The 22,338-nt window shown below is 44.9% G+C and overlaps 1 protein-coding gene across 2 annotated transcripts in view; it reads left to right on the top strand.

Annotated features, from left to right (window-relative positions):
* The window catches only part of nrap (nebulin-related anchoring protein), a 30,966-nt gene extending 10,419 nt beyond the window's left edge, over nt 1-20,547 (top strand). Inside the window, exons 15-43 of one of the 2 annotated variants that reach the window (XM_056576802.1) lie at nt 227-319; nt 628-732; nt 1,484-1,591; nt 2,312-2,419; nt 3,156-3,353; nt 3,830-3,934; nt 4,401-4,499; nt 4,984-5,088; nt 5,669-5,776; nt 6,502-6,659; nt 6,889-7,042; nt 7,555-7,659; nt 8,369-8,467; nt 8,710-8,814; nt 9,055-9,162; nt 9,661-9,774; nt 10,203-10,400; nt 10,848-10,952; nt 11,537-11,635; nt 11,817-11,921; nt 12,340-12,447; nt 12,870-13,181; nt 13,842-13,946; nt 14,433-14,531; nt 14,890-14,994; nt 15,166-15,273; nt 17,727-18,038; nt 18,675-18,830; nt 19,256-20,547. In XM_056576802.1, the coding sequence (XP_056432777.1) occupies nt 227-319; nt 628-732; nt 1,484-1,591; nt 2,312-2,419; nt 3,156-3,353; nt 3,830-3,934; nt 4,401-4,499; nt 4,984-5,088; nt 5,669-5,776; nt 6,502-6,659; nt 6,889-7,042; nt 7,555-7,659; nt 8,369-8,467; nt 8,710-8,814; nt 9,055-9,162; nt 9,661-9,774; nt 10,203-10,400; nt 10,848-10,952; nt 11,537-11,635; nt 11,817-11,921; nt 12,340-12,447; nt 12,870-13,181; nt 13,842-13,946; nt 14,433-14,531; nt 14,890-14,994; nt 15,166-15,273; nt 17,727-18,038; nt 18,675-18,830; nt 19,256-19,621 (4,050 nt within the window). In that variant the 3' untranslated portion in view covers nt 19,622-20,547. The remainder of the gene's footprint in view (nt 1-226; nt 320-627; nt 733-1,483; nt 1,592-2,311; nt 2,420-3,155; nt 3,354-3,829; nt 3,935-4,400; nt 4,500-4,983; nt 5,089-5,668; nt 5,777-6,501; nt 6,660-6,888; nt 7,043-7,554; nt 7,660-8,368; nt 8,468-8,709; nt 8,815-9,054; nt 9,163-9,660; nt 9,775-10,202; nt 10,401-10,847; nt 10,953-11,536; nt 11,636-11,816; nt 11,922-12,339; nt 12,448-12,869; nt 13,182-13,841; nt 13,947-14,432; nt 14,532-14,889; nt 14,995-15,165; nt 15,274-17,726; nt 18,039-18,674; nt 18,831-19,255) is intronic. The other variant, XM_056576801.1, reaches the window with a different exon arrangement.
* The last annotated feature ends 1,791 nt before the right edge of the window (nt 20,548-22,338 follow it).

The following is a 22,338-nucleotide window of genomic DNA, read 5'->3' as shown; positions in this document are numbered from 1 at the left end:
AGTGAAAGACAAGTCATTAGCGACATCCATTGTAAACAAACATTTATTGCACAGAATGTATTATAAAGTGAAACTACAATGTTTAAAAACTCATTCCCACTACCCCTACACGCAATGTGGTAACTGACCGCTTGGCAATGCAAAGAATTATTCATGGATATGTTCATATAAGTCATCAGTTACTTTTCTAAAATAAAACTAAGCACCTTATTCCATTTTATTTTAGAAAAACTATCGTCAGCACATCGATCAGGTGAAGTACAGCACAGACACGCCTGAGATCGTCCAAGCCAGAAAGAATGCCCAACTGGTCAGCAACGTAAGTACATGGGAATAAATGTGAGTAATAAGAAAGATTGTTAGAAGATGGACTTGATGTACTGGATTGTTACAACAGTCATATTGATTACAAATGTGTAAAGTTAAAGGCTCCTCTAAAATTGTAATATATCCAATCCATTCATATTCTCACCTTTTTTGATTGTTATGATTTGTCGAGAAAGAATATCTTATCTAATCATATAAAATGACTTCAAGGGAAATGTCACACTATGCTAGTTTCTTATATGAGAGTACTGCTTTGCTTTGGGTGTTGTGACTTATTGTCCTGCTCAATGTGTCCCTCAGCTGAACTACAAAGCCAACTATGAGAAGACCAAGCACCAGTACACCCTGCACCAGGACCTGCCCGAGATCAGGAATGCCAAGGCCAACGCTGCGCTCTGTAGCGATGTGAGATGGCCCGCACGCACGCACGCACGCACGCACGCACGCACGCACGCACGCACGCACGCACGCACGCACGCACGCACGCACGCACGCACGCACGCACGCACGCACGCACGCAATCACGCACGCCCACACACACACACACATATTACACAAAAACACACACATATTACACAAACACGCACACACACACACACATATACTACATACACACACACACACACACACACACATATACTACACACGCACACACACACACACACACACACACACACATAAACTACATACACACACACACACACACACACACACATATTATGCACACACACACACACACACACACACACACATATTATGCACACACACACACACACACACACACACACACACACACACACACACACACACACACACACACACACACACACACACACACACACACACACACACACACACACACACACACACACACAGACACCAGTGGCAAGCGGTCCATATAAGCTGTGAATGCAGCACATGCCCAAATCACGTGACTCCCACACACACATGGTAATATTGTCTGGTTTAAGGGGATATAGTGCAAACAAAATGTACAAATTAAAAAGTAACGAAAGAACAGAAGTCCTTGCATGGATGTCACTTTGTTTCTTCTTCCGGCTCAAATAGAACTCAAACGGTTCATAAATAAAGTGATTTATGTTATAGCCAGTGATAATGATCATTCTCATTCATAATCACTTCTCCATTGCTCCAGATCAAATACAAGGAGGAGTGGGAGAAGAGCAAGTCCAAAGCGTGTGACATCGGCGTGGACACCCTGACCTTCAAAGCGGCCAAGCAGTCTCGAGACCTGGCCAGCGATGTAAGCCAGCTCAATCCGAGGTCACCGCTCTGTCAAAGAGCAGCTTTGGGATGAGATCTGGGTTCAGAATGCAGATAATTGTTGACGATTCCAGGTTTACAAAGTAAAAGTCCTGTGGTGTTTTATGGAGTAACTACGAAGGGATTTCAAGTGATGCATGACCCAAGTTTCTAAGTAACAACTGGACAGAGGGGAAAAGGGTCCGATTTAATATGGTGCACGTGAAATGTCCACATCTGATTTGAAGCTACCTGTGTACAAACATATAGGGTCAGGAACGGCCAATCCTGTTTCAAGATGAAGCACTGAGACTGTTGAGGGAGACGGGGCAATAATATAGCGTTAAGGATAGGGTTGATATCCAGTCAAGGTTTGAAAAGGGAAGCTAATATTAGTCTTATATCATACATTAAGCATATAGTGATCAATATCATCAATAACTGCCATAATTATCCCATCAACAGCTTCATCCATGCAACCCATCTCTTACAGAAGGTTTTCTAAACATTACTTAACATGAACGGAGGGTAATAGTATGTGTGACAGGTTGGCATTACTTTCTCATTATCTGCTCATGCTCCTCCATCATCATGTCCAGCGTGTATAAATACAGACTGGGGTCTGGGGGTCAGAGGCGGGGCGTGTGCCCTGTGACAGGGGCTTAACGCGCTGAGGGATGGACTGAGGCTGAGGGTGGCTGCGTTGTGCAATGTGTTTCAGATCAAGTACAAGGAGTCCTTCAGGAAGAACAAGGACACGGCGGTGTGCGCCAACGTCAGCGACTCCAAGACGCTGCACTCTCTCCACGTGGCCAAGATGAACAACGACGTGAGCCACAACGAAGCCAACACGCGCTTCCTTTTGTTTGAGTGACAGCGTTGCATTTTGATTCATTTGACGCTTTATTTCGGTTTATTATTATTTAGTTGGTCAATTTAAATACATATGTGTAATATACATTAAGTTGTCACGCTGGCAAATTTGATGAACAAATAATTATGATCTATTGCAGAATGTTTGAGTGTGATCAACTGTGCAGCGAACAGTAAGCCAGTCTGAGTTGTCTGGGATCCACCTTGTGTTGGGTTAACTACTCCACAATCAGTGGTGGAAAACCCCAGGTTCAAAGGTTCTGGCAGGAGACTCGGAATCTAGTGTGACTGATTACTGATTACTACTTCTGCCAAGTGCAGGGTGAAACTACGACCATAAACCACTGCTTAATGGCCCGATGGAGCTGAGGAGTTAGCCAACACCTGTCCCGCAATTCAATAGAGTTCATTACAGTTTTATAATTAAAGGAAGGAAAAATAACAAAGTACTACAAAAAAGGTTTAAGAAACAGGGTGGAATAGCGATGATCAAGTGATACAAGTGATGAGTGAAGTACAGCACAAAAAGAGATGTTATGGTGAGGGAGATAATCTAACTATTTCCCAGAACTGGGCCACAGAATGACCCGATCTCTCTCTCTCTCTCTCTCTCTGTCTCTCTGTCTCTCTGTCTCTCTGTCTCTCTGTCTCTGTCTCTGTCTCTGTCTCTGTCTCTGTCTCTCTCTCTCTAGATTGAGTACAGGAAGGGCTCCAAGGAGAACCAGGGCCAGTTCAGCCTGTCCTCAGACATGATGAACATGAGCCATGCCAAGAAGGCCCAGGCGTTGGCCAGCGACCTGGACTACCGCAAGAGGCTCCACGACTACACCGTCAATGCTGACGACATCAAGGTGCAGCAGGCCAAGAAGGCCTACAACCTGCAGAGCGAGGTGAGTTAGAGTTTAGCTTTGAACACTCCAATGAGCTTTGATCAGCTCACTTGGTTCATGCGTTTATCCGATTTTATTGCCCAAATTCATTTTCACCCGTTTTGAATTTGCACTGAAAGGGTGTTCAGACTTTGTGAAAGTGCACACTTGAAGTTAGATAGAGATAAATTTAAGAACTCTACAATACTACAATACTATAACAGTATCAGAGTAACTCTTCAGTGATAGTATGATAGTAACTCTATATAGTAATACAGTATAATTACAGTATTAAAGAAACTTCTCAGTATTACTACAGTATTAGAATAACTAAAGAAAAACAGAAATAAATAAGTAAAGAAAAATATAAAGAAAGGGACGAATGTAAGTGAGTGAGGGAGGGGGGAGGGAGGGAGAAAAAAGGATTTTATAAAGACAGAGAAAGAACACAGGGATGAAGAACTCCTTTCTAACCACGCTTGCGCTGTGCCCTGCAGAACCAGTACCGCTCGGACCTGAACTGGATGAAGGGAGTGGGCTGGGAGGCCGACGGCTGCATGGACATCACCCAGGCCAAGAAGGCTGGAGACCTGCTTAGTGACGTCAGTACCATCGCTCTGTCCGTCAATCTGTCCGTTTCTCGCTCTGTCTGTCTGTCTGTCTGTCTGTCTGTCTGTCTGTCTGTCTGTCTGTCTGTCTGTCTTTCCGTCTGTCTGTCTGTCTGTCTGTCTTTCCGTCTGTCTGTCTGTCTGTCTTTCCGTCTGTCTGTCTGTCTGTCTGTCTGTCTGTCTGTCTGTCTGTCTGTCTGTCTGTCTGTCTGTCTGTCTGTCTGTCTGTCTGTCTGGCCGTCTCTCCGTCCATCAGTCTGTCCGTCCGTCTAGCTGTCCGTCTGCCTGCCTGCCTTTAAGCAGTGGCTATCAGTTGTTAGACTCCAACCCGAAAGGTTCTCGGTTCAATCTCCAAGGTGCAAGTGTAAGGGGCAAGATCCCCTTATCCAGCCCTTAACTGTTATTTAATACTTAGTCAATAAGAAACTGAACTTGTTTGTATGCGTTTTTTCATTTGCAGACCAAGTACCGGCAGAAGGTGGACAGCATCCGGTACACTCAGGCTGCCGATGACATCACCATCAAACACGCGCAAAAGAGCCAGGAGCTCCAGAGCAACGTAAGGCCATGATGACCTTTCACCTCTCACTCAGACAGGAGAGGGTGCTGCTGAGTATCATCGGCCACATCCGGCCAGCTTTTGATCCTCTACCGAGACGCAATTTCTGATCTCTTATTTCATGTGAGCTGTGCACGTAAATTAACATTAAGTTAATTTAGCCGTCTATAGGACAAGAAATAGAAAACAGGAATTCTTATTGACAAAGAAATATCCCAAACATGCAACAGAAACATAGATCTCTCGCTCTGTCTCGCAAATCAAAGACATGCTCCCCAGAGACGAGACCGCCCTGAAACGAGATTAGTCAGACGCTGAGTAAAAAGCTTAAAGTTTGTAACTATTTTCTTTGTTCTTGTTTTGTTGTTTTCCCTCCCGTTTAAACTCTTTATATTACCATTTTGCACGGAAGCACTTTATTAAGGACGTTTGCTCGATGTTATCCCCGACCACACCCTTGACTGATCCGTCCCTGTCACTGTAGCTGGCGTACAAGGCCGACACAGAGCAGACCATGCACCAGTACACCATGACCAACGAAGAGCCGCTCTTCAAACAGGCCAAGGCCAACGCCAACCTCCTGAGTTCGGTAAGGTCTCCCCACAGAGCTTTCATCACGTATTAAGGTATAACTATTGTGAGGGACAGGCTCGCTCTGCACAAAGACTGCATAAGTCCTTTGAGTAACCGGAAAACGCCAACGACAAACCAGATATGACAAGGTTTCTAACCCTCGCCTTTTTTGTCAGAACTATTGCTCCCAGAGAGCTGAGCAGTTTTAACTATTATAAATTCTAATTCAATAACAGATCTGCTGTTTTGGGAAATACAGACTGTCCAGGTATTTGAGGTTCAAATTAGATTAATTGGGAAATCTGTGGGAATAGAAAAAACAAAAGATTGTATAATCTCTGAGCACACTGGGTCATTCCACTACTGATTGGATGTCTGTTTACAATATATTACTACTAATTTTGAAATAAATGACACTTTCATAAATGTATCTATGTCAAAATCAATGTATCTCTTTTACATTTTCACTGGTTATAGAGCCCAACTATATTTCTTACAAACGTATCCTCTGGTATCTCTGAGCTCCTTGTGATTTGATCGTTTTTGTTAATAACCTGTCAAACTCAATACTTTTTTCCTTCTTTGCATATTTGTAGAAAGTGTATAAAAGCCGCTGGGAGGAGCAGAGGGAGAAGGGATTTGAACTGCGTCTGGACGCCCTCTCCTTCCTCACCGCCAAGGCCAAGAGAGACCTGGCCAGCGACGTAAGGACCTCTGGAGCAGCACCGCAGCACAGCAGCACAGCACTCAACCTCCTTTACACATATTAAGATATCTGAAGATATTCAGATGGATTTTGGGGTTTTAAACGTGTTAATATGTATTTTATGATCGTCAACAAAGTGATCTATGCCATTTTGTCACTGTTTCTAACATAAGACTGTAATTGGCGCAAACAGAAGTTAAATCTTATGTTTTGCCAGGCTCCTTTAAAATAATTACAAAGTTGGTGTGGGTTGTAACTATGGTGATAACCCCCCCCCCCCCTCCTTCCTATTACTATCAGCCCAAAACACGATTGAGTCTCAAAGTGTTTAAATTCGAGCTGAAACAGGGGACATTTGTAATATAAAAGAGTGCTGCTTCAAATCGCAGTATCACCTCGGCTTCTGCAGAAAAACCCGGGAGCATTGAGGTCATTTGTCTGGGATCTGCATTCTCCATTGGTCCTGCTCTGTCAACAGTGGTCCTACTTTTTCATGGAAAAGGAGTTGATGTTGCAGTACTACGTTTTTTAACAACACGCGTAAGAAGCAGTACTCCTGAGTTAGAAACGAGCCGAGTGTGACCGTTTCAGAAATTGCTTTCTTTACAATTTCTGGGCTTCCTATGGAATTTAAAGTGTTGGTCTTCTTGATCGAGAGTAGGTACTGTGATGGGGTTTTTGGTCTTCTCATGTAATATATAAGTACAATCTCTTCCTGTGCAGGTGAAATACAAGGAGAAGTATGAAAAGAATAAGGGCAAGGTGATCGGCATCAAGTCGTCGTCTGATGACTCCCAGATGGCCCACTCGGCCCAGGCCACCAAGCTACAGAGTGACATCCATTACAAGAAGGACTTTGTGGACTCCAAGACCAACTACAGGTAGCATGTTGCTTTCAAAATAAGAGTGCAAAATAAAAGCTTAATTCCAAAGCAAATTACTGTGCATTTTATGAGGTATTTCATTAGTAGCAGATGGGGTCAAATTCAGCAAACATCCAGCAAAATCCAAGTAAAAAAACATAGAGAATCCTCTGGGATGTACCTTCATCAATCTGATTCTGTGCTGCGTACCGTTTAACTATTTATTTATAGATAATTATTCCCACAGTGTTTCTTTGGACATGATGAATATCAGTCAGGCCAAGAAGGCCCAGGGCCTTGCGACCGACCTCAACTACAGGACTGTCCTCCATGAATACACAACTCTCCCGACGGACATGAATGTCGCGTGGGCTAAAAAGGCTTATGATCAACATAGTGAGGTATGTTATGTTGTTTGAGTTTCACCAAACAAAAGAGATGAAGTCCCACAAAGTATATATTGATAAAATCACTGGAATACAAAATACACTAGACTATTCTCCCGATGGACCTGAACATTGCATGGTCAAAAAGGCTTACAATCAACAGAGTTGTGCAAGATACACTGCTTATGCTGCACAAAAGTAACTAGTTTGGCATGAGCTTAGAAGGCTTAAAGAAAACAGAATGATAGTGTTTGTGTTGCACAGAAATTCAATATTGTACTGTATTCAAACAAAGCAGTAGATTACCCTGAAAATGCTTCACCCTGTCAATTCATAATTGTTGTAAAACAATATAATAACAATAATGTTTGAATGAATCCTATTGTAGCCCTAAGCTTTCATTGCAATACTTTGCAATTGTATGGTTTGCTGCACCATACCAAGCTGTGCACTTTTGTGCTATTCAATTTTTTGCAATACATTTGTATGCTGTATGCATTCAATGCTTTTATGTGCTTGTGGTGCAGAAACAGTACCGGTCGGACCTGAACTGGATGAAAGGGGTGGGCTGGGAGACGGCTGGCTCCCTGGATGTCCAGCAGGCCAAGAAGGCTTGCGACATGGCCAGCGAGGTAACTTCTCATCCTGATTACCCAGCTATCTGTACTAGGTTTACCTGGTTTTGCAACATAGTTTCACAGATTAAGATAAAGAAAACATGACTCACACAGGAGTCATATATATAAATACACACAACGACAGGTGCTATAGTGGGGATCTAGTAGGATCTGAACCTTCAGATAAATGTCATCTGAGATTTAAATGGTCATATGAGTCCATAAGCATTATTGTGTACCCCCTTTGACGAGATGCCACTGGTATAAAGGCTTTCTAGGTGAAGAGCTTCAGTCATATGGTATTTCAAGAGCTAGCATTTCACCACTGGTCTCGGGAAGCTAGTTTAGCAACACAGCGCTTCGTGTCAGTGGCTGTAACAAGATACCAAAGGGGCAAGACGGCTTTTTTTAGCAATCAGACAAGCTATTAGTCCTTAGAGGCTTTCCTGTTAAAGTTTTACTTGGTAGTGATTAACACTGGTTATGTAATAGGTTCAATTATTTGTGCACTGTTACTTCTTTCATTTTTGTCCAAACTAAAATCTGCCTGCCTTATTTAAACAGGCCAAAGTAAATTAGATAGACTAAAATCCATGGGTTGATTGAGCCTACAGTAGATGGTTCTTTTGAACATTTTGAGAAAAAAATGATTTATGCTGAACACCCCTTCCGCACATCCCAATCAATATAAATGTTAATAACAATATCATGTGATTTTCTTCAGAACAAGTACCGGCAGGATGTGAGTTCCCTGAAGTACACCAGTGTGAAGGACACGCCAGAGATGGTTCAGGCCAAAGCCAGCAACATACTGTCTGTGGACGTGAGTTCAACCAACTTTCTATTCTCTGGGTTCTTTAATTTGCGGCACACAGTCCTAAAGAATATGCTCAAAAGCCTAGAATACCTTTAGTCATAAACCAATCTTATATGTCTGCCGCCCTCTTGTGGTCAAGTAATGTGGTGATATTATCCTGCTTTTAAAAGTTAGAAAGATAGTAAATTGTTGTTTAGGAAGCTAGTGGTTTTGGTTGGTCATGTGTTGGTATGTTTGGCTCCTAACAGAGGCTGTACCGGCAGAAGGCTGAAAGACTGAAGCACAACTACACACTTAGCGGAGAACTTCCAGAGCACATCCAGGCCAAGATCAACGCACAGAACATCAGCGAGGTGAGACCCACATTCACACCTTTACCAATATGACTTGCTTTCAACCTCTCCATACATCAGTGAAGTTTGACAGGTAGATGGTGTGGTGGATGGACGAGTAGTATGGTTGGAAAATGTATGGATAGACATCCATCAATTCTTCAACCTTACTACCCATCCATCCGTCTACGTGTCTATCAATTCATCCATCCAACAACAGCCATGCTAGAGCTATCCCTTTGTGTGTTCATTCAAATGCAGAGCAAATACAAGGAGTCGTGGAACAAGGTGCGCGACGGTGGCTACAAGTTGCGCCTGGACGCCATTTCCTTCCAGTCCGCCAAGGCATCTGGAGACATCCTCAGTGACGTGAGTCTCTCCGTACAAACCGCCACCCTTTGGTCCCTGTTCATACGAAGCGAATATGAAGTTCCTTTAACCAAGGCCTACGGTACTCTAACCAGTTCTGAGTTCTCAGTGGTTTCTCAATGGTTCTCCCAACAAGCCTTATCAACACATTAGAAACATATTTTAGAAATCTTTTATCATTCAACTTTGGGCATTTCTATCAGCTTTATGAAACCTATAGTGTAGCCCTCATCACCTTTATTGTAGTTTTACTACTAAGTCATTTAATACAGGTCGTGTCTATCCAAAGTGACTCAGAATCCAGAAACATGCTCAGCGTTTAGGGGCTAGGGCATCTACCTGTGGAAGGGTGTGTACAGGCAGGCTGCAGAACCCAGTGGTGTCTGAACACCCTAGCCACTACAACACTTTCCTGCCCCATTGTGCATCGCACACCGGTCCACAAAAAAACAAGCACCAGCCGGAATCCTCTTGACGGTCCACGGTTTCTCTCTGCAGCAAAAGTACAAGGAGCAGTTTGAGAAGACCAAGGGGAAGATGATCGGTCTGAAGGGCCTCGAGGATGATCTGAACCTCTCTCACTCAGTCCAGTCCGGCAAGCTGCAGAGCGATGTAAGTCCACTGTCATTTTAATGATAATATATCATACATTATAATAATAATCATACATTGGATTTATGTAAGCGCTTTGCTAGGTACTCCAAACTGCTTGTTGATAATATGAAAAATGATTCAATATGGGCTCAACAAATTTTGACTTAATATTTACAATTTTCTTTCCACGTTTTATTTTAATGATGGCATTTTAACGTAAAATTGAAAAGCATGTGATTAATACCCGATGCTAATGATATACAGCTTTGAATGTTTGCATTAGTAACATTGTATTTGTTGTCAAAGAAATAGATTAAAATACCCAATATGTTCCAAAAATGAACATTTGGGTACTCAATATCAAATGTTAAGCACCCTTGTACCCTCACTGCTGATGATGCCCCTTTATTCCCCTCCAACCTCCCTCTGCTGCATCACTGGTGCAGATCAAGTACAAGCAGAAGTCCACCAAGGGGCTGTCCCAGTACCACCTCTCCATGGACATGCTGGAGGTGGCCCACGCCAAGAAGGCCCAGGCGCTGGCCAGCGAACAGGACTACCGGCTGACCCTGCACAACTACACCTCCCTGGCCGACGACGTCCAGACCCAGGCCGCCAGGAAGGCCTACGCCCTGCACAGCGATGTAACCAAGGGAGACGGTCCGCAGGGCCATTTAACCAGAGGGATGGATGGGTGGCTGGATGGATGGATGGTTGGCTGGATGGATGGACAGGCAGACGGTGGATAGACCCATGGGTAGATGATAGACAGACGAATCAGATGGATGGAGATAGATTGATGTACACATAGAGAGAATAAGGCTAAAACTAATAGATATATAGATGGATAGGTGGGGGGTCGAGAGATGGAGGGATGGGGGAGACAACCAGATGTGTGAATGACAGATGGACGGACAGACAGATGGAATATAGAAACATTGATCAATTGATAGATGCAAAATATAGAAAGAGGATGGACAAATTTAAAGATACATAATGCAGAATAAAGACCTAAACTGGCTTAATGGATGAGACGGATGTACGGAGGGTTGAGACAGCTGGAGAGATGATGGTGTGTGTTTTCGATACAGAAAGTGTACCGGGCGGACCTCAACTACCTGCGGGGGGCGGCGTGGATCGCCACCGGGGCGCTGGGGATCGAAGGCTCCAAGAAGGCCTCTGAACTCATCAGTGATGTAGGACACTGACCCCTCTACACTGCCTTCTGCTTCACCTCCATCCAGCCTCACTGTAGCAGAACATCATCAAATATTAGCATTTCTGAGGCTTTAAGAAGTTGATATATGTAGATAGATAGATAGATAGATAGATAGATAGATAGATAGATAGATAGGTAGATAGATAGATAGATAGATAGATAGATAGATAGATAGATAGATAGATAGATAGATAGATAGATAGATAGATAGATAGATAGATAGATAGATAGATAGATAGATAAATACTTTAATAATCCCAGAGGGAAATTATTTTTGTCACGAACCTCAGATATACATAAATATTAAGAATAAAATATAATATAAAATATAACATATATATATCCATATCCATATATATCCATATACATACACACACACACACATATACATATATATATATATATATATATATATATATATATATATATACATATACATACAACATAAATACACATACATACACAAAAGATAAAAGATACAACCTAAGAAAAACAAAATATGTAATGTAGCCGATGATTTAGCGAATGCTTCAACTCACCTCTTGTTTTTACCGCTTACAGAGAAAGTACAGACAGCAGCCGTACCACTTCAAACACACGTCAGTGGCGGACTCCCCCGACATCCTCCACGCCAAACTCAGTGGACAGGTGGCTAACGAGGTAAGCCAGTCACAAAGAGTATCTCCATTAGAAAATAGTTAATCCTTGGAAAATGGAAGTTGGGAACAAAAACAACATTCATTCATTCTAGCAATTTGAAACGTGTACACAATATCTATTTGCTTTCTCAATTTTTTTTTATTGAAAATGGTTCATTTTCATTTAATTTCCTGTCGTAAAGCGGTTGTACAAAGTGCAAGGAGCAAACAACCGCCACAACTACACCCTCACCAACGAGAGACCTGAAATCACCCAGGCTAAGATCAACGCGGCGAACTTTAGCGACGTATGTACAACACCCCACGTCATATACAACAAAACATCACTCCTCAATACCACATGAGTACATGTATATGTACTTATAGATCACAATGTATTGTCTATTGATTAATAATAATTCATTTTTTCAATAATTCAGCATGATCATGGGAAGATACAGGTAGCAAGGTTACCAACTTAGCATGCTAAAGTTTGCATATATTTGCCTCAGTATCAGTCTTCTATCTTAACACCTTTCAATTGGAGAGAAGACGGAAGGTATCTCTAGGTCCAAGGAGAATGTATACAGTTCCTTTTCAATTGAGTAGTTATTATAAAAACAGGGTTTGTATCATTTGTATATAATTATAGTTACAATTTATATTTTTCTTCTAACATCTACTAAGGCTACTAGTATAACCGTCTGTAACCGCGTGGTTTTGCAGATCAAGTACAAGGAGTCGTGGCACACGCTGAGGGCCCAGGGCTACAGGCTGACCATGCAGGACATCCCCTTCCAGGCCGCCAAGACCTCCACGGGCATCGCCAGCGACGTAAGACCCCCGCCCTGCCTTCACAGCTCACACACTCAAAGAGGATCACAAACATGATGCATGCTGGGACGGGATGACGTCAGGGCGCTCGCACATGATGCACTACACGTTGGGTGAGGAAAGACAATGTTGGAGGTCAAGAATGATTGAAGTGTAAGAAAGAGGGAAATTAGTCCTTAAAAACAAGATGGCGCTAATATTGGGACTGAACAATACAGATCTAAATGCAAGTCGCAAAACATTATTCTTTATTACATTTATTGCATGGTATCTGCTGATGTGTTCAGAGCCACTTGTTTAACAATTAAACTGAATTGCATAGGGCTGAATCTCGTCTTCTGGGACATAGCATCATGGCTCCACCTGCCACTAGTCGCACTGTGAGCGAGCCCTATTAACCCATCGCTCCCCTCCCAACACAGATCCAGTACAAACACAACCACGTGCTCGACAAGGGCAAGCACATCGGCGCCAAGAGTGTGACGGACGACCCCTACCTGGTCCACTGCCTGCAGGCTGGCCGGCTGGCCAGCAACCAGGAGTACGGCAAGGAGGCGCGCACAGACAGCGGCAAGTTCCACCTGAACCAGGACATGATGGGCCTGGTGACGGCCAGGAACGCACAGGCCCTGGCCAGCGACCAGGACTACAAGACCCGGCTGCACGACTACACCGTGCTGCCCGACGACATGAAGGTCCAGTGGGCCAAGAAGGCCTACGACCTGCAGAGCCAGGTAAGGGAGGGGGGGAGGGAGGGAGGGAGGGAGGGAGGAGGTAAGAGAGCCAGGTGAGAGAGGGCAGGGTTGGGAGAAAGGGGGGAGGGAGGAAGGGAGGAAACAGAGATGGAGGAGAGGGGGGGAGGGAGGAAACAGAGATGGAAGAGAGGGGGGGAGGGAGGAAACAAAGATAGTGGAGAGGGGAGGGAGGGGGGAAGCAGAGATAGAATAAGGGGGGGGAGCAAGCAAAGATGGGGAGAGGGATGTAGAGGAGAAGGGGTGAGGGGAAAGGAAAGGAAATCAGCAAGAGGGAAGAGAAAGGAGAGATGACAGGGAAGGAGGAGAGGAGAAAGGGATGGAGAGGAAAGGAGTATAGGGACGGGAAAGATGAGGAAGAGAAAACAAAAACGTGCACGTTTATTAACTATATGCACACATGCACAATTTATTATTCGTTTCCTAGATTTTGTTTATATTTCATATTTTATATTTAATATCAATGCACAGTGGTATTGTTTACCTTGTTTATTCTGCAGAACTGACATTCAGTTCCTAGTATGTGCAAATTCACCCTGAAATGTGATGAGGTCGACCATGAAAGGGCAGCGAGGCGAGGTCTCCCAGTGCCAGGCCCCGCCGACGCACTGTGATGAGCCCAGTGCTCTGTTTCCTCCCCAGAACCAGTACAAGTCAGACCTGAGCTTCATGAAGGGCGTGGCCTGGGACGGCGTGGGCGCCCCTCAGATGGAGTCGGCCAAGAAGGCGGGAGACCTGCTCAGTGAGGTGAGAATGGGGGAGTCAGGGGCAGGATGGGGGCATCTGATATGCATACACGGGGGTCGCAAGAGGATTCTGATTTTTAAGCTATAGATATCAACTGATTCATTTTGAATTATCATATTGTAAGTAGTTTATTCCAAAGGTTTGAAAGCTCCTGTAAATATATATGTATATACATATATATATATATACATATATATGCACAGTATATATACGGACAGGCCGCAACAGCTCACAGAAAACTACTACGAATGAGTTAGTGCAGTGCAATGTGTTGATTGGACATTGAAGAGGTAAGTAGAGTTGCAAAACCTTTCCAAACTAAACATGGGGTAAAACGCCAAAATAGGAACAATGGTTAGCAAATTAACTTTTAACAAGATAGTGACACATTCAGGGTGTGCTGTGTGCTGCAGTTTGGGTGTGCGATGTCCTACTTGTAGGTTGTGGGTTTGATTTCAGAACCTCTTCTTCTTTGTGGTTTTGCAGAAAAAGTATCGTCAGCCTTCCGACCGCCTGAAGTTCACCTCGGTGACGGACTCTCCCGACATGGTCCACGCTAAGAACAGCTATCAGCAGTGCAGTGAGGTAAATCACCCCCACTAGTCTTACCTGGGGGGGGAGGACTCCAGGTTCACAAAGTCAAAGTACCATGCTGTGTTTTGCTCCACCATTGAATAAGTTTGCAGTTAAATGGCAGTTAAAATCCTCCTACCCAATTAGTGACCTTTGAGTGGTTGTTCCCAAACCTAAATCTAAGTATTAAAGAATGAAATTGTAAAAATTACAAATTAACTACGGTATATTTATCAATTTGTATGTTATACTATACTCAGTACAGTTCAGGATAATGAAATTAATGAATAATTTAGCTTTGCCAGCAAGCGAATGTTGCTAGCTTGTTAGGACAATGCTAATGCTAGCCCTCTCTCCACGCTCTTTCCAGAGGCTGTATAAGTCCGGCAAGAACGACGATATGCATAAGTACACCCTGCACGGCGACGACCCCGACTTCCTCAGAGCCAAACTCAACGCTCAGCAAATCAGCAACGTAAGATTAGGGAATAATTCCTATTTTTACTTCAGAAATAATGGCGTCAGATATTTCGACGGACAAAAAAGGGTCCCAATTTGTCATTTCTGAAATCTGATCACATTGCGTCAAACTTTTCTCAGTGTTCCCGCTTTGGTCCTGACCCGTTTGGTCTCTCTCTCCGTGTAGAAAGCGTACAAGGCGTCCGCAGACCAGGGGATGTCCGTGGGCTACGACCTGAGGTTGGACGCCATCCCCTTCCAGACCGCTAAAGCCTCCACAGCGATCGCCAGTGATGTAAGTCCGGACACCTTAAGGACTTTAGAGAAACACACTTTTAAACCAAATATGTTGACCTCAAAAAGATGTGACTAAACCCAGGCATTGAATAGTCTAAAGGGACAGGAGAAACTAGGAGGTCCCCATATGGGTTACGGTGTGTACTTTCTTAAAGGTCCCATGACATGCTATTTTATGTATTCTTTAATATAGGTATTAGTGGGCAACTAACACAGTATTCAAAGACGTTCCCTAAATTCAGCCGTGGTGCAGAGTTACAGCCACTCCGAGCCAGTCGCACATTGAGCTTCGCCCAAATGCGCTGTTTCGGTGGGCGTGTCAAGGAGGAGGGTGGGGGTGTGGCCCTGAGCAGCTTCCAGCCACCATGCGCTCTGTTTACAGTGGATGTATCGCAATGGCGAGGCGCACACCCTTTAGCCGTGTTCTGTAAATATTCTAGAACACACGGGAGTCCTGGAGCTCTATATCTAAATATTATCATATAGCCTACACAGATATCTATATCATATAATATATATTATCACGGCCAAAAGCTGTGTGAGCCGATATTATGAATCTCAAACGACCGCGTTGGGTTCTCCGACGTTCCTGGTTCTTCAACGTCCACATCAATGTGAATACACACACTGTAACGCAAGTGTTTCTTGTTGGTTCTTTGACTTGTCTTGTATTTCCACAACGAGACTGTCGTGGGGGTTATCTGAGCCATGGTTGAGAAGGAATTGGGGGAAAGGAACTTTGGTTTGACTCGCTGAAGTACATGAACTGCGACATGCCGCCGGTTGCCGCGAGGCACCATCGCCCGGCAGCGGGCAGCCGGCAGCAGGCAGCTTGCGGTTCAGTCGACTTCAGGTTGATGTGAAAGTGGAAGAACCAGAGACGTCGCAGAACCCGACAAAGTCGTTTGTGATTCATAATATCGTCTGGAGGCGCACACAATATGTTATATGATATAGATATCTATGTATTATATGATATTATTTAGATATAGAGCTCCAGGACTGTAACGCAAGTGTTGTACACTTCCTTGTTATTTGGATAACCGTTCTGCTGTTGGTGTGATGGCGCATAACACGAATGAATGAATTGGGGGGAAGGAACTTTGGCTTTGACTCCCTCAAGAACATGAACCACGACATGGAGGAGAAAGGGATTGTTGGCGGCGAATGTCTCCCGCTTGAGCCCCGCTGAGGGACCACCGCCGGAGGCGGAGGTGCATAAGCGCTGCCCGGCAAAGATCCCTTTCTCCTCCTTGTCGTGGTTCATGGTCTTGAGGGAGTCAAAGCCAAAGTTCCTTCCCCCCAATTCATTCTCAACCTTGGCTGAGATAACCCCCAATACGAGTCTCGTTGTAGAAATACCAGAGACGAGAGTCCGACGTGATGCGCCATCACACCAACAGCAGAACGGTTATCCAAATAACAAGGAAGTGTACAACACTTGCGTTACAGTCCTGGAGCTCTATATCTAAATAATATCATATAATACATAGATATCTATATCATATAACATATTGTGTGCGCCTCCAGACGATATTATGACTCACAAACGACTTTGTCGGGTTCTGCGACGTCTCTGGTTCTTCCACTTTCACATCAACCTGAAGTCGACTGAACCGCACGCTGCCTGCTGCCGGCTGCCGGCTGCCTGCTGCCGGGCGATGGTGCCTCGCGGCAACCGGCGGCATGTCGCAGTTCATGTAATTCAGCGAGTCAAACCAAAGTTCCTTTCCCCCAATTCCTTCTCAACCATGGCTCAGATAACCCCCACGACAGTCTCGTTGTGGAAATACAAGACACGTCAAAGAACCGACAAGAAACACTTGCGTTACAGTGTGTGTATTCACACACACACATGTGGCGCTCGCACGGTCGAGTCTCATTGGCGGGCCAACGTCTCTGGGCGGGCCAGGCAGAGTAAGGGGAGGAGCTGAGATTCCTCATGACGTCATGAGCACAGATTTCCAAATCAGCGCGCTTGAGCCTCCATTTTTTCAAAGGCGAGCAGAACAGCTAGTGCTCGTTTTACACCAAACGCAAGTTTTAGCCACTGGGGGACCATAGGCAGGCTAGGGGAACTCATATTTATGTTAGAAAACCTCATAAATTGAGATTTTCATGTCATGGGACCTTTAACACTTTCATCCAAAGAGACTTTTGAAGTGAGGATGAGAATAACACAATCAGTAACAATTGGAGTAGCTAAAGAACAAACGTCGTAATGCTAGATAAAGTAAAGAGATGAAAATTATAACTGGAGAGACCGTAGTAGCCCGTAGCCAAAGGATAGTCGAATTTTTGGCATAAGAAAATAAATCACTGCAAGTCACAAAGAACTAATTTCACACACAAATTAAAGTCTGTGTGAAGGGAAAAATAATGCTTACAATAAAACAAACCGATAAATTCCCTCACCGTATCCCCCCGTCCCCCCCCCCTGTCCCCCCACAGCTCAGCTACAAAGAGTCCCATCTGCGGGAGAAGGGCCAGCAGGTGGGCCTGCTCAGCGTGGCCGACGACCCCAAGATGGTGCACTCGCTGGCGGCCAGCAAGCTGCAGAGCAACCTGGAGTACAAGCGGCAGTCCAAGGAGGAGCGCGGCCGCTTCAAGATGGGCGCCGACCAGCCCGAGTTCCAGCAGGCCAAGAAGAGCCAGGCGCAGGCCAGCGACCTGACCTACCGCCAGAGGCTGCACGACTACACCTGTGACCCCCAGCAGCTCAACCTGCAGCACGCCAAGCAGGCCTACAAGCTGCAGAGCGACGTGAGCACCGCCCTGTACCTGTACGGGGGGGGGGGGAGGGTCTGCCAGGTTGGAGGGTCTGCTGGGTTGGAGGGTCTGCAGGGGTTTTCCTGTTCCTTTTTGTCGACTGGGGGTTCCAGCGCTTAAACGTCTGTAAAGCTTGGGGGGGTCGGCAGCCAACCTAAAGTATGGTATTTCAGAACCTCATTATCAAAAGAAGCTTTACTTCGGTGACTTGAGTATCGTAGGAAACTATGAATGTTAGTTGATGCATTTCACCAGAGAACTACCCAGATAATATATAGGATGGTGGGGTTTCAACGGTGTTTGAGTACCAGATGTAAGGTTCTGGGTTCGATCCCACTGCATTAACCCTTACTACAAGGCAGGTTACGAAAGCACGGTTTCTGGCCAGAGCGACACCTAGCTAGCCCAATCGTTAGCCGTTATCATTTGCCTGTGCTCAGACACGTCTCACAAAACCAGGAAACCACTCTCAGAGGCTGAACATTCTTTTACACCCCGGTTCTGGGTTCCGTCTCCTGAGTGTCCACACTCCACAGTGTGCGCCCTATAAGGCCCTCTTGACCTAGGGCTCAATTCAAGACCGGACGGCCCTTGACTCCCCCTGTCCCCCCGGCTCCTCTGACCACCCAGGTGAACTACAAGGCGGACCTGAACTGGAGCAGGGGCGTGGGCTGGACCCCCCCAGGCTGCCACAAGGCGGAGCTGGCCCGGCGGGCGGCGGAGCTGGGGCTGGCGGAGGGCGTGACCACCGACGAGGCCATCGCCCAGTACCAGCAGCTCATGATGGTGAGCGGGGAACTCACCGGCTTCTCCAGGAACTCACCGGCTTCTCCGGGGTTTGGAGAATCGAATGCTAATGCTAATGCTAACACATTCTGGATACCCGGCCCTAGCACGCCAGGCAGTAATGTGGAGCTTTTTGTGTATTCTCGAAAGCACTTAGATATAAGAGATTTAACGGTTTGCAGTACCACTCAAAAAACTCTTAAAACTCAAAAAAAACGATTAACAATTATATTTTTTATATTTCATAGGACGCGTGTATCAAAATTTGGTTGTGGTTTTCTATTGCAACTTTGAACTTTTGAAACAAATTTCAACATTCATGAAAGTTTTATATATTTGCCATATAATGATCTTTGGTATTTAATGGGTGCATACAAAAAATAGATGTGGTTAAAAATGAAGAACCGTTCCTCCACCTCCACCAGATCCACCACCAGAGGCGCATGATGGAGCAGGAGGAGCAGCAGCAGCAGCAGCAGCAGAGCTCAGAGCTCGTGGAGACCAGCGAGGAGATCCACGACGGCGTCAACATGGACGCCATGGAGATCCTCCACGTCAAGAAGAACAAGGCCCTCCAGAAGAAGAGCAGCAGCAGCAGCACCACCACCACCTCCTCCTCCACCTCCTTCAGGTCCATGCAGAAGAAGAGCACCTCGTCCTCCTCAAAGCAGTCCGCCATCATCACCTCCTCCTCCTCTTCCTCCTCCTCCGCCGCCGCCACCGCTGCGTTCGAGAACATGCTTCAAGAAGCTACCATGTCCGGGAAACCGCCCGCCATCGAAGAAGCATAAACGCGCGTCTGGGGACGTTCGTGGTGAGGGACACTTTCAAGATGGCGTGGTTCATGTTTACCTGGCTGTCGGTTCACTTTGCAGTTGGTGTTGAAGTATCAAGTATTGATTTGGAATGTTTGTTGTGTCTGTCGTGATGCCACACCGTGATGCTAATGTGTAGCAAGAGGGATCTGAATGGGTGTTATGTTTTTATATAGAGACCAGTTATTTATATAGAGTGTATCCAAGTCACAAACCCGGTGGAGAAGGCCAGTGAAGTGAAGTGAAAGGAGTGACACATGGGAAAAGCGGCAACAGTTAAAGTGTTCGGGAAGTTTAAGGAAAAGTTTAATAAGAAGAAAAGCGTAAACACAGCTGTGGGTCAACACGTTACCATCGGTAACGAGGTCAGGTTTATAGCAACCCGCTTGACTTTTGAAGGAGGTTGAACAGCACTAGAAATATTGATTGACGATGTAGTGGGAGGATTATGGTTTTAAGTAAGTTTGGTTTGAAACGGTCTCACTAGGCAGGTTCCTGAGAAAGTGGAGTTTATAGGATCAGTAATAATTCAAAAGGCCATAATTCTCAACAATTCATGCAGTGCCTTCTTGATCAGAAGCCATTCCAATCAATTGGACGTGGCATCGACAATCACTTCAGGAAGGATCCCCTCTATAGCGATTCCCTCGACTGGTTTGAGCCCTGGGTCGGCTGCAGAAGAGTGTTTTGGGAGCTGTGGCACCAAGGGTGAAAGTTACATTTACGGTCTGGCAGGTTCAGCTATGCAAGCATGAAATGGCGCCTAATTAAACTCAAGCTGGACTGGGAGTAAAGTACCTAAAATAATGAAATGATGATCAACAATAATAAACCCGGTTTGTTAAAAGCAACCAAACTGAATCTTCCATTTCTGAATCATTAAAGTCAAAGGTGTTTCGGGGTGTTTAAAACATCCATGCTGCACAGAAACAAGATGGCTAATATCCATCGATCTGTATATAGCAAGATCCTAAATAGATTTGACCTTGACATTTGGTAGATATATACAAAATGTGTGTTTTCATTATCTTTGATTATATTTGGCCTTCTACGTCATTTATTTCATCACTGTTCAACTATTAACAGACAATTGTTGCATATTAATAATGGACGTTTGGGTGAAATAGGTGTGTACGCGGTAAACACAAGCCTGATGTTGCACCATTGGAAATTCCCGCAAAGTTATCAGACAACCAGGCCCGGAGTGGCAAGTCGGGTGGACCGGGAAACCCCCCGGGCTGAGAAAGGGTCCCACTCCGGCCCTGCAGACGACTACATAAATACGGTCATGATACTGGGGTAGACACTTCCGTCCCATCATCCAAACCCAAATTCATCTAGACAAGCAAGAGGATCAGTCCAGAGAGAGAAGAAAGATGAGGACTTTAACGGTTGTTCTGGTGCTTGCGTTGGCCTTCGGCTTTGGTGAGTCGAGGCCTACAGCCCAAACGTCTCCATTTAAATGGCACACTTAAAGAATACCAACCACTCATATCTAATATACCTGATCTGTAGGAGAAGCTCTGAGGTGCAAAAACGATGCAAAGGTATAAGCTGTCATAACACAGTAGAGACGTGCAGGCAGTGTTACCCCCAGCACTGTATGGTTAAGGCGGCCGCCTTAATAACACTAGGGCCCCGCCTTGACTACCCAAGTATTTAAAAAAAAAATATATCTATAGGCCTATATTCTTTTTTTTCTTCTTCTTCTTCTTCTTTATCTTATTATGCATTAACAAAGTACAAATCTCGTAGCACAAGAAAACATACTTCCATCAGGTACAAAAAATATATAGATAAACTATGCATTGGTAATACTGTTTACAACAGTAGTCGCGCCATAAATCTTCTTGAATGAAATCGAAAGTGGGCGCGGGGGATAGTTCACCTCTGCGTCTTCCGAATTGGAACGGACAAGGGGGGAATGGGGGAATGGGGGAATGGGGGATTCCCCCCCCCCCCCCTCGGAAGGAGGGAGTCTCGCCCGGGGCAAAATACCCCCAAAACACCACCTTGACTAAGACAGTTCCTGGGGGAAACACTGCGGGCAGAGGATCCTACAACATGAGCGCCAATGCGGTCTACCTTCGTCCCAGTAATATTTCTTCCTATCAGAGGTAAATTACTTCAGAAGTTGCATGAAGGGGTTCGAATTCGACCTGTTGCAATCTCAGACTAATCTTATTATGATCACATGCTGTGAGACAGACCTCTGCAACTAAGGCCCAGAGCTGGGGTCGGAGGTCACCAAGGTTACGTCTCTACCAGGGTTATTCCCATTTTGAAATGGGCCATTTCCCTTTCTGTACCATCTGTAGGGAGAAGGTGGATTGACACGCATCACAATAAAGCTGAATGTAATTATGAATTGACTGCCTCTGACGCTACGGCTACACCAGACGCGGAAATTCTGCCGTGCGAAAATAGAATGTTCACCAAGCGGAAATTTTTAATTAACCGGCTACACTGGACGCGTTAAAAATGGCTCCTTTATCTTTTTTGATCTCTGTGTTTATATATTTTATAAACCACAGTTCATCGGCACCAGTTCATCTGGATCAGAGTAACATGGGTAAGTATTAAGTCTACAGCAACCCGTAAATCAAACTACATTCGTATAACGTTAAATTTGAGCTAGACATAGTTACCAAGCAACCATCAACGGACATAAACCATAAACCATTGATACAAAG

The sequence above is a fragment of the Gadus chalcogrammus genome, chromosome 18 (genome assembly GCF_026213295.1).
Source record: "Gadus chalcogrammus isolate NIFS_2021 chromosome 18, NIFS_Gcha_1.0, whole genome shotgun sequence".
Taxonomy (NCBI): domain Eukaryota; kingdom Metazoa; phylum Chordata; class Actinopteri; order Gadiformes; family Gadidae; genus Gadus; species Gadus chalcogrammus.
This window is presented reverse-complemented; position numbering and strand designations above follow the sequence as displayed.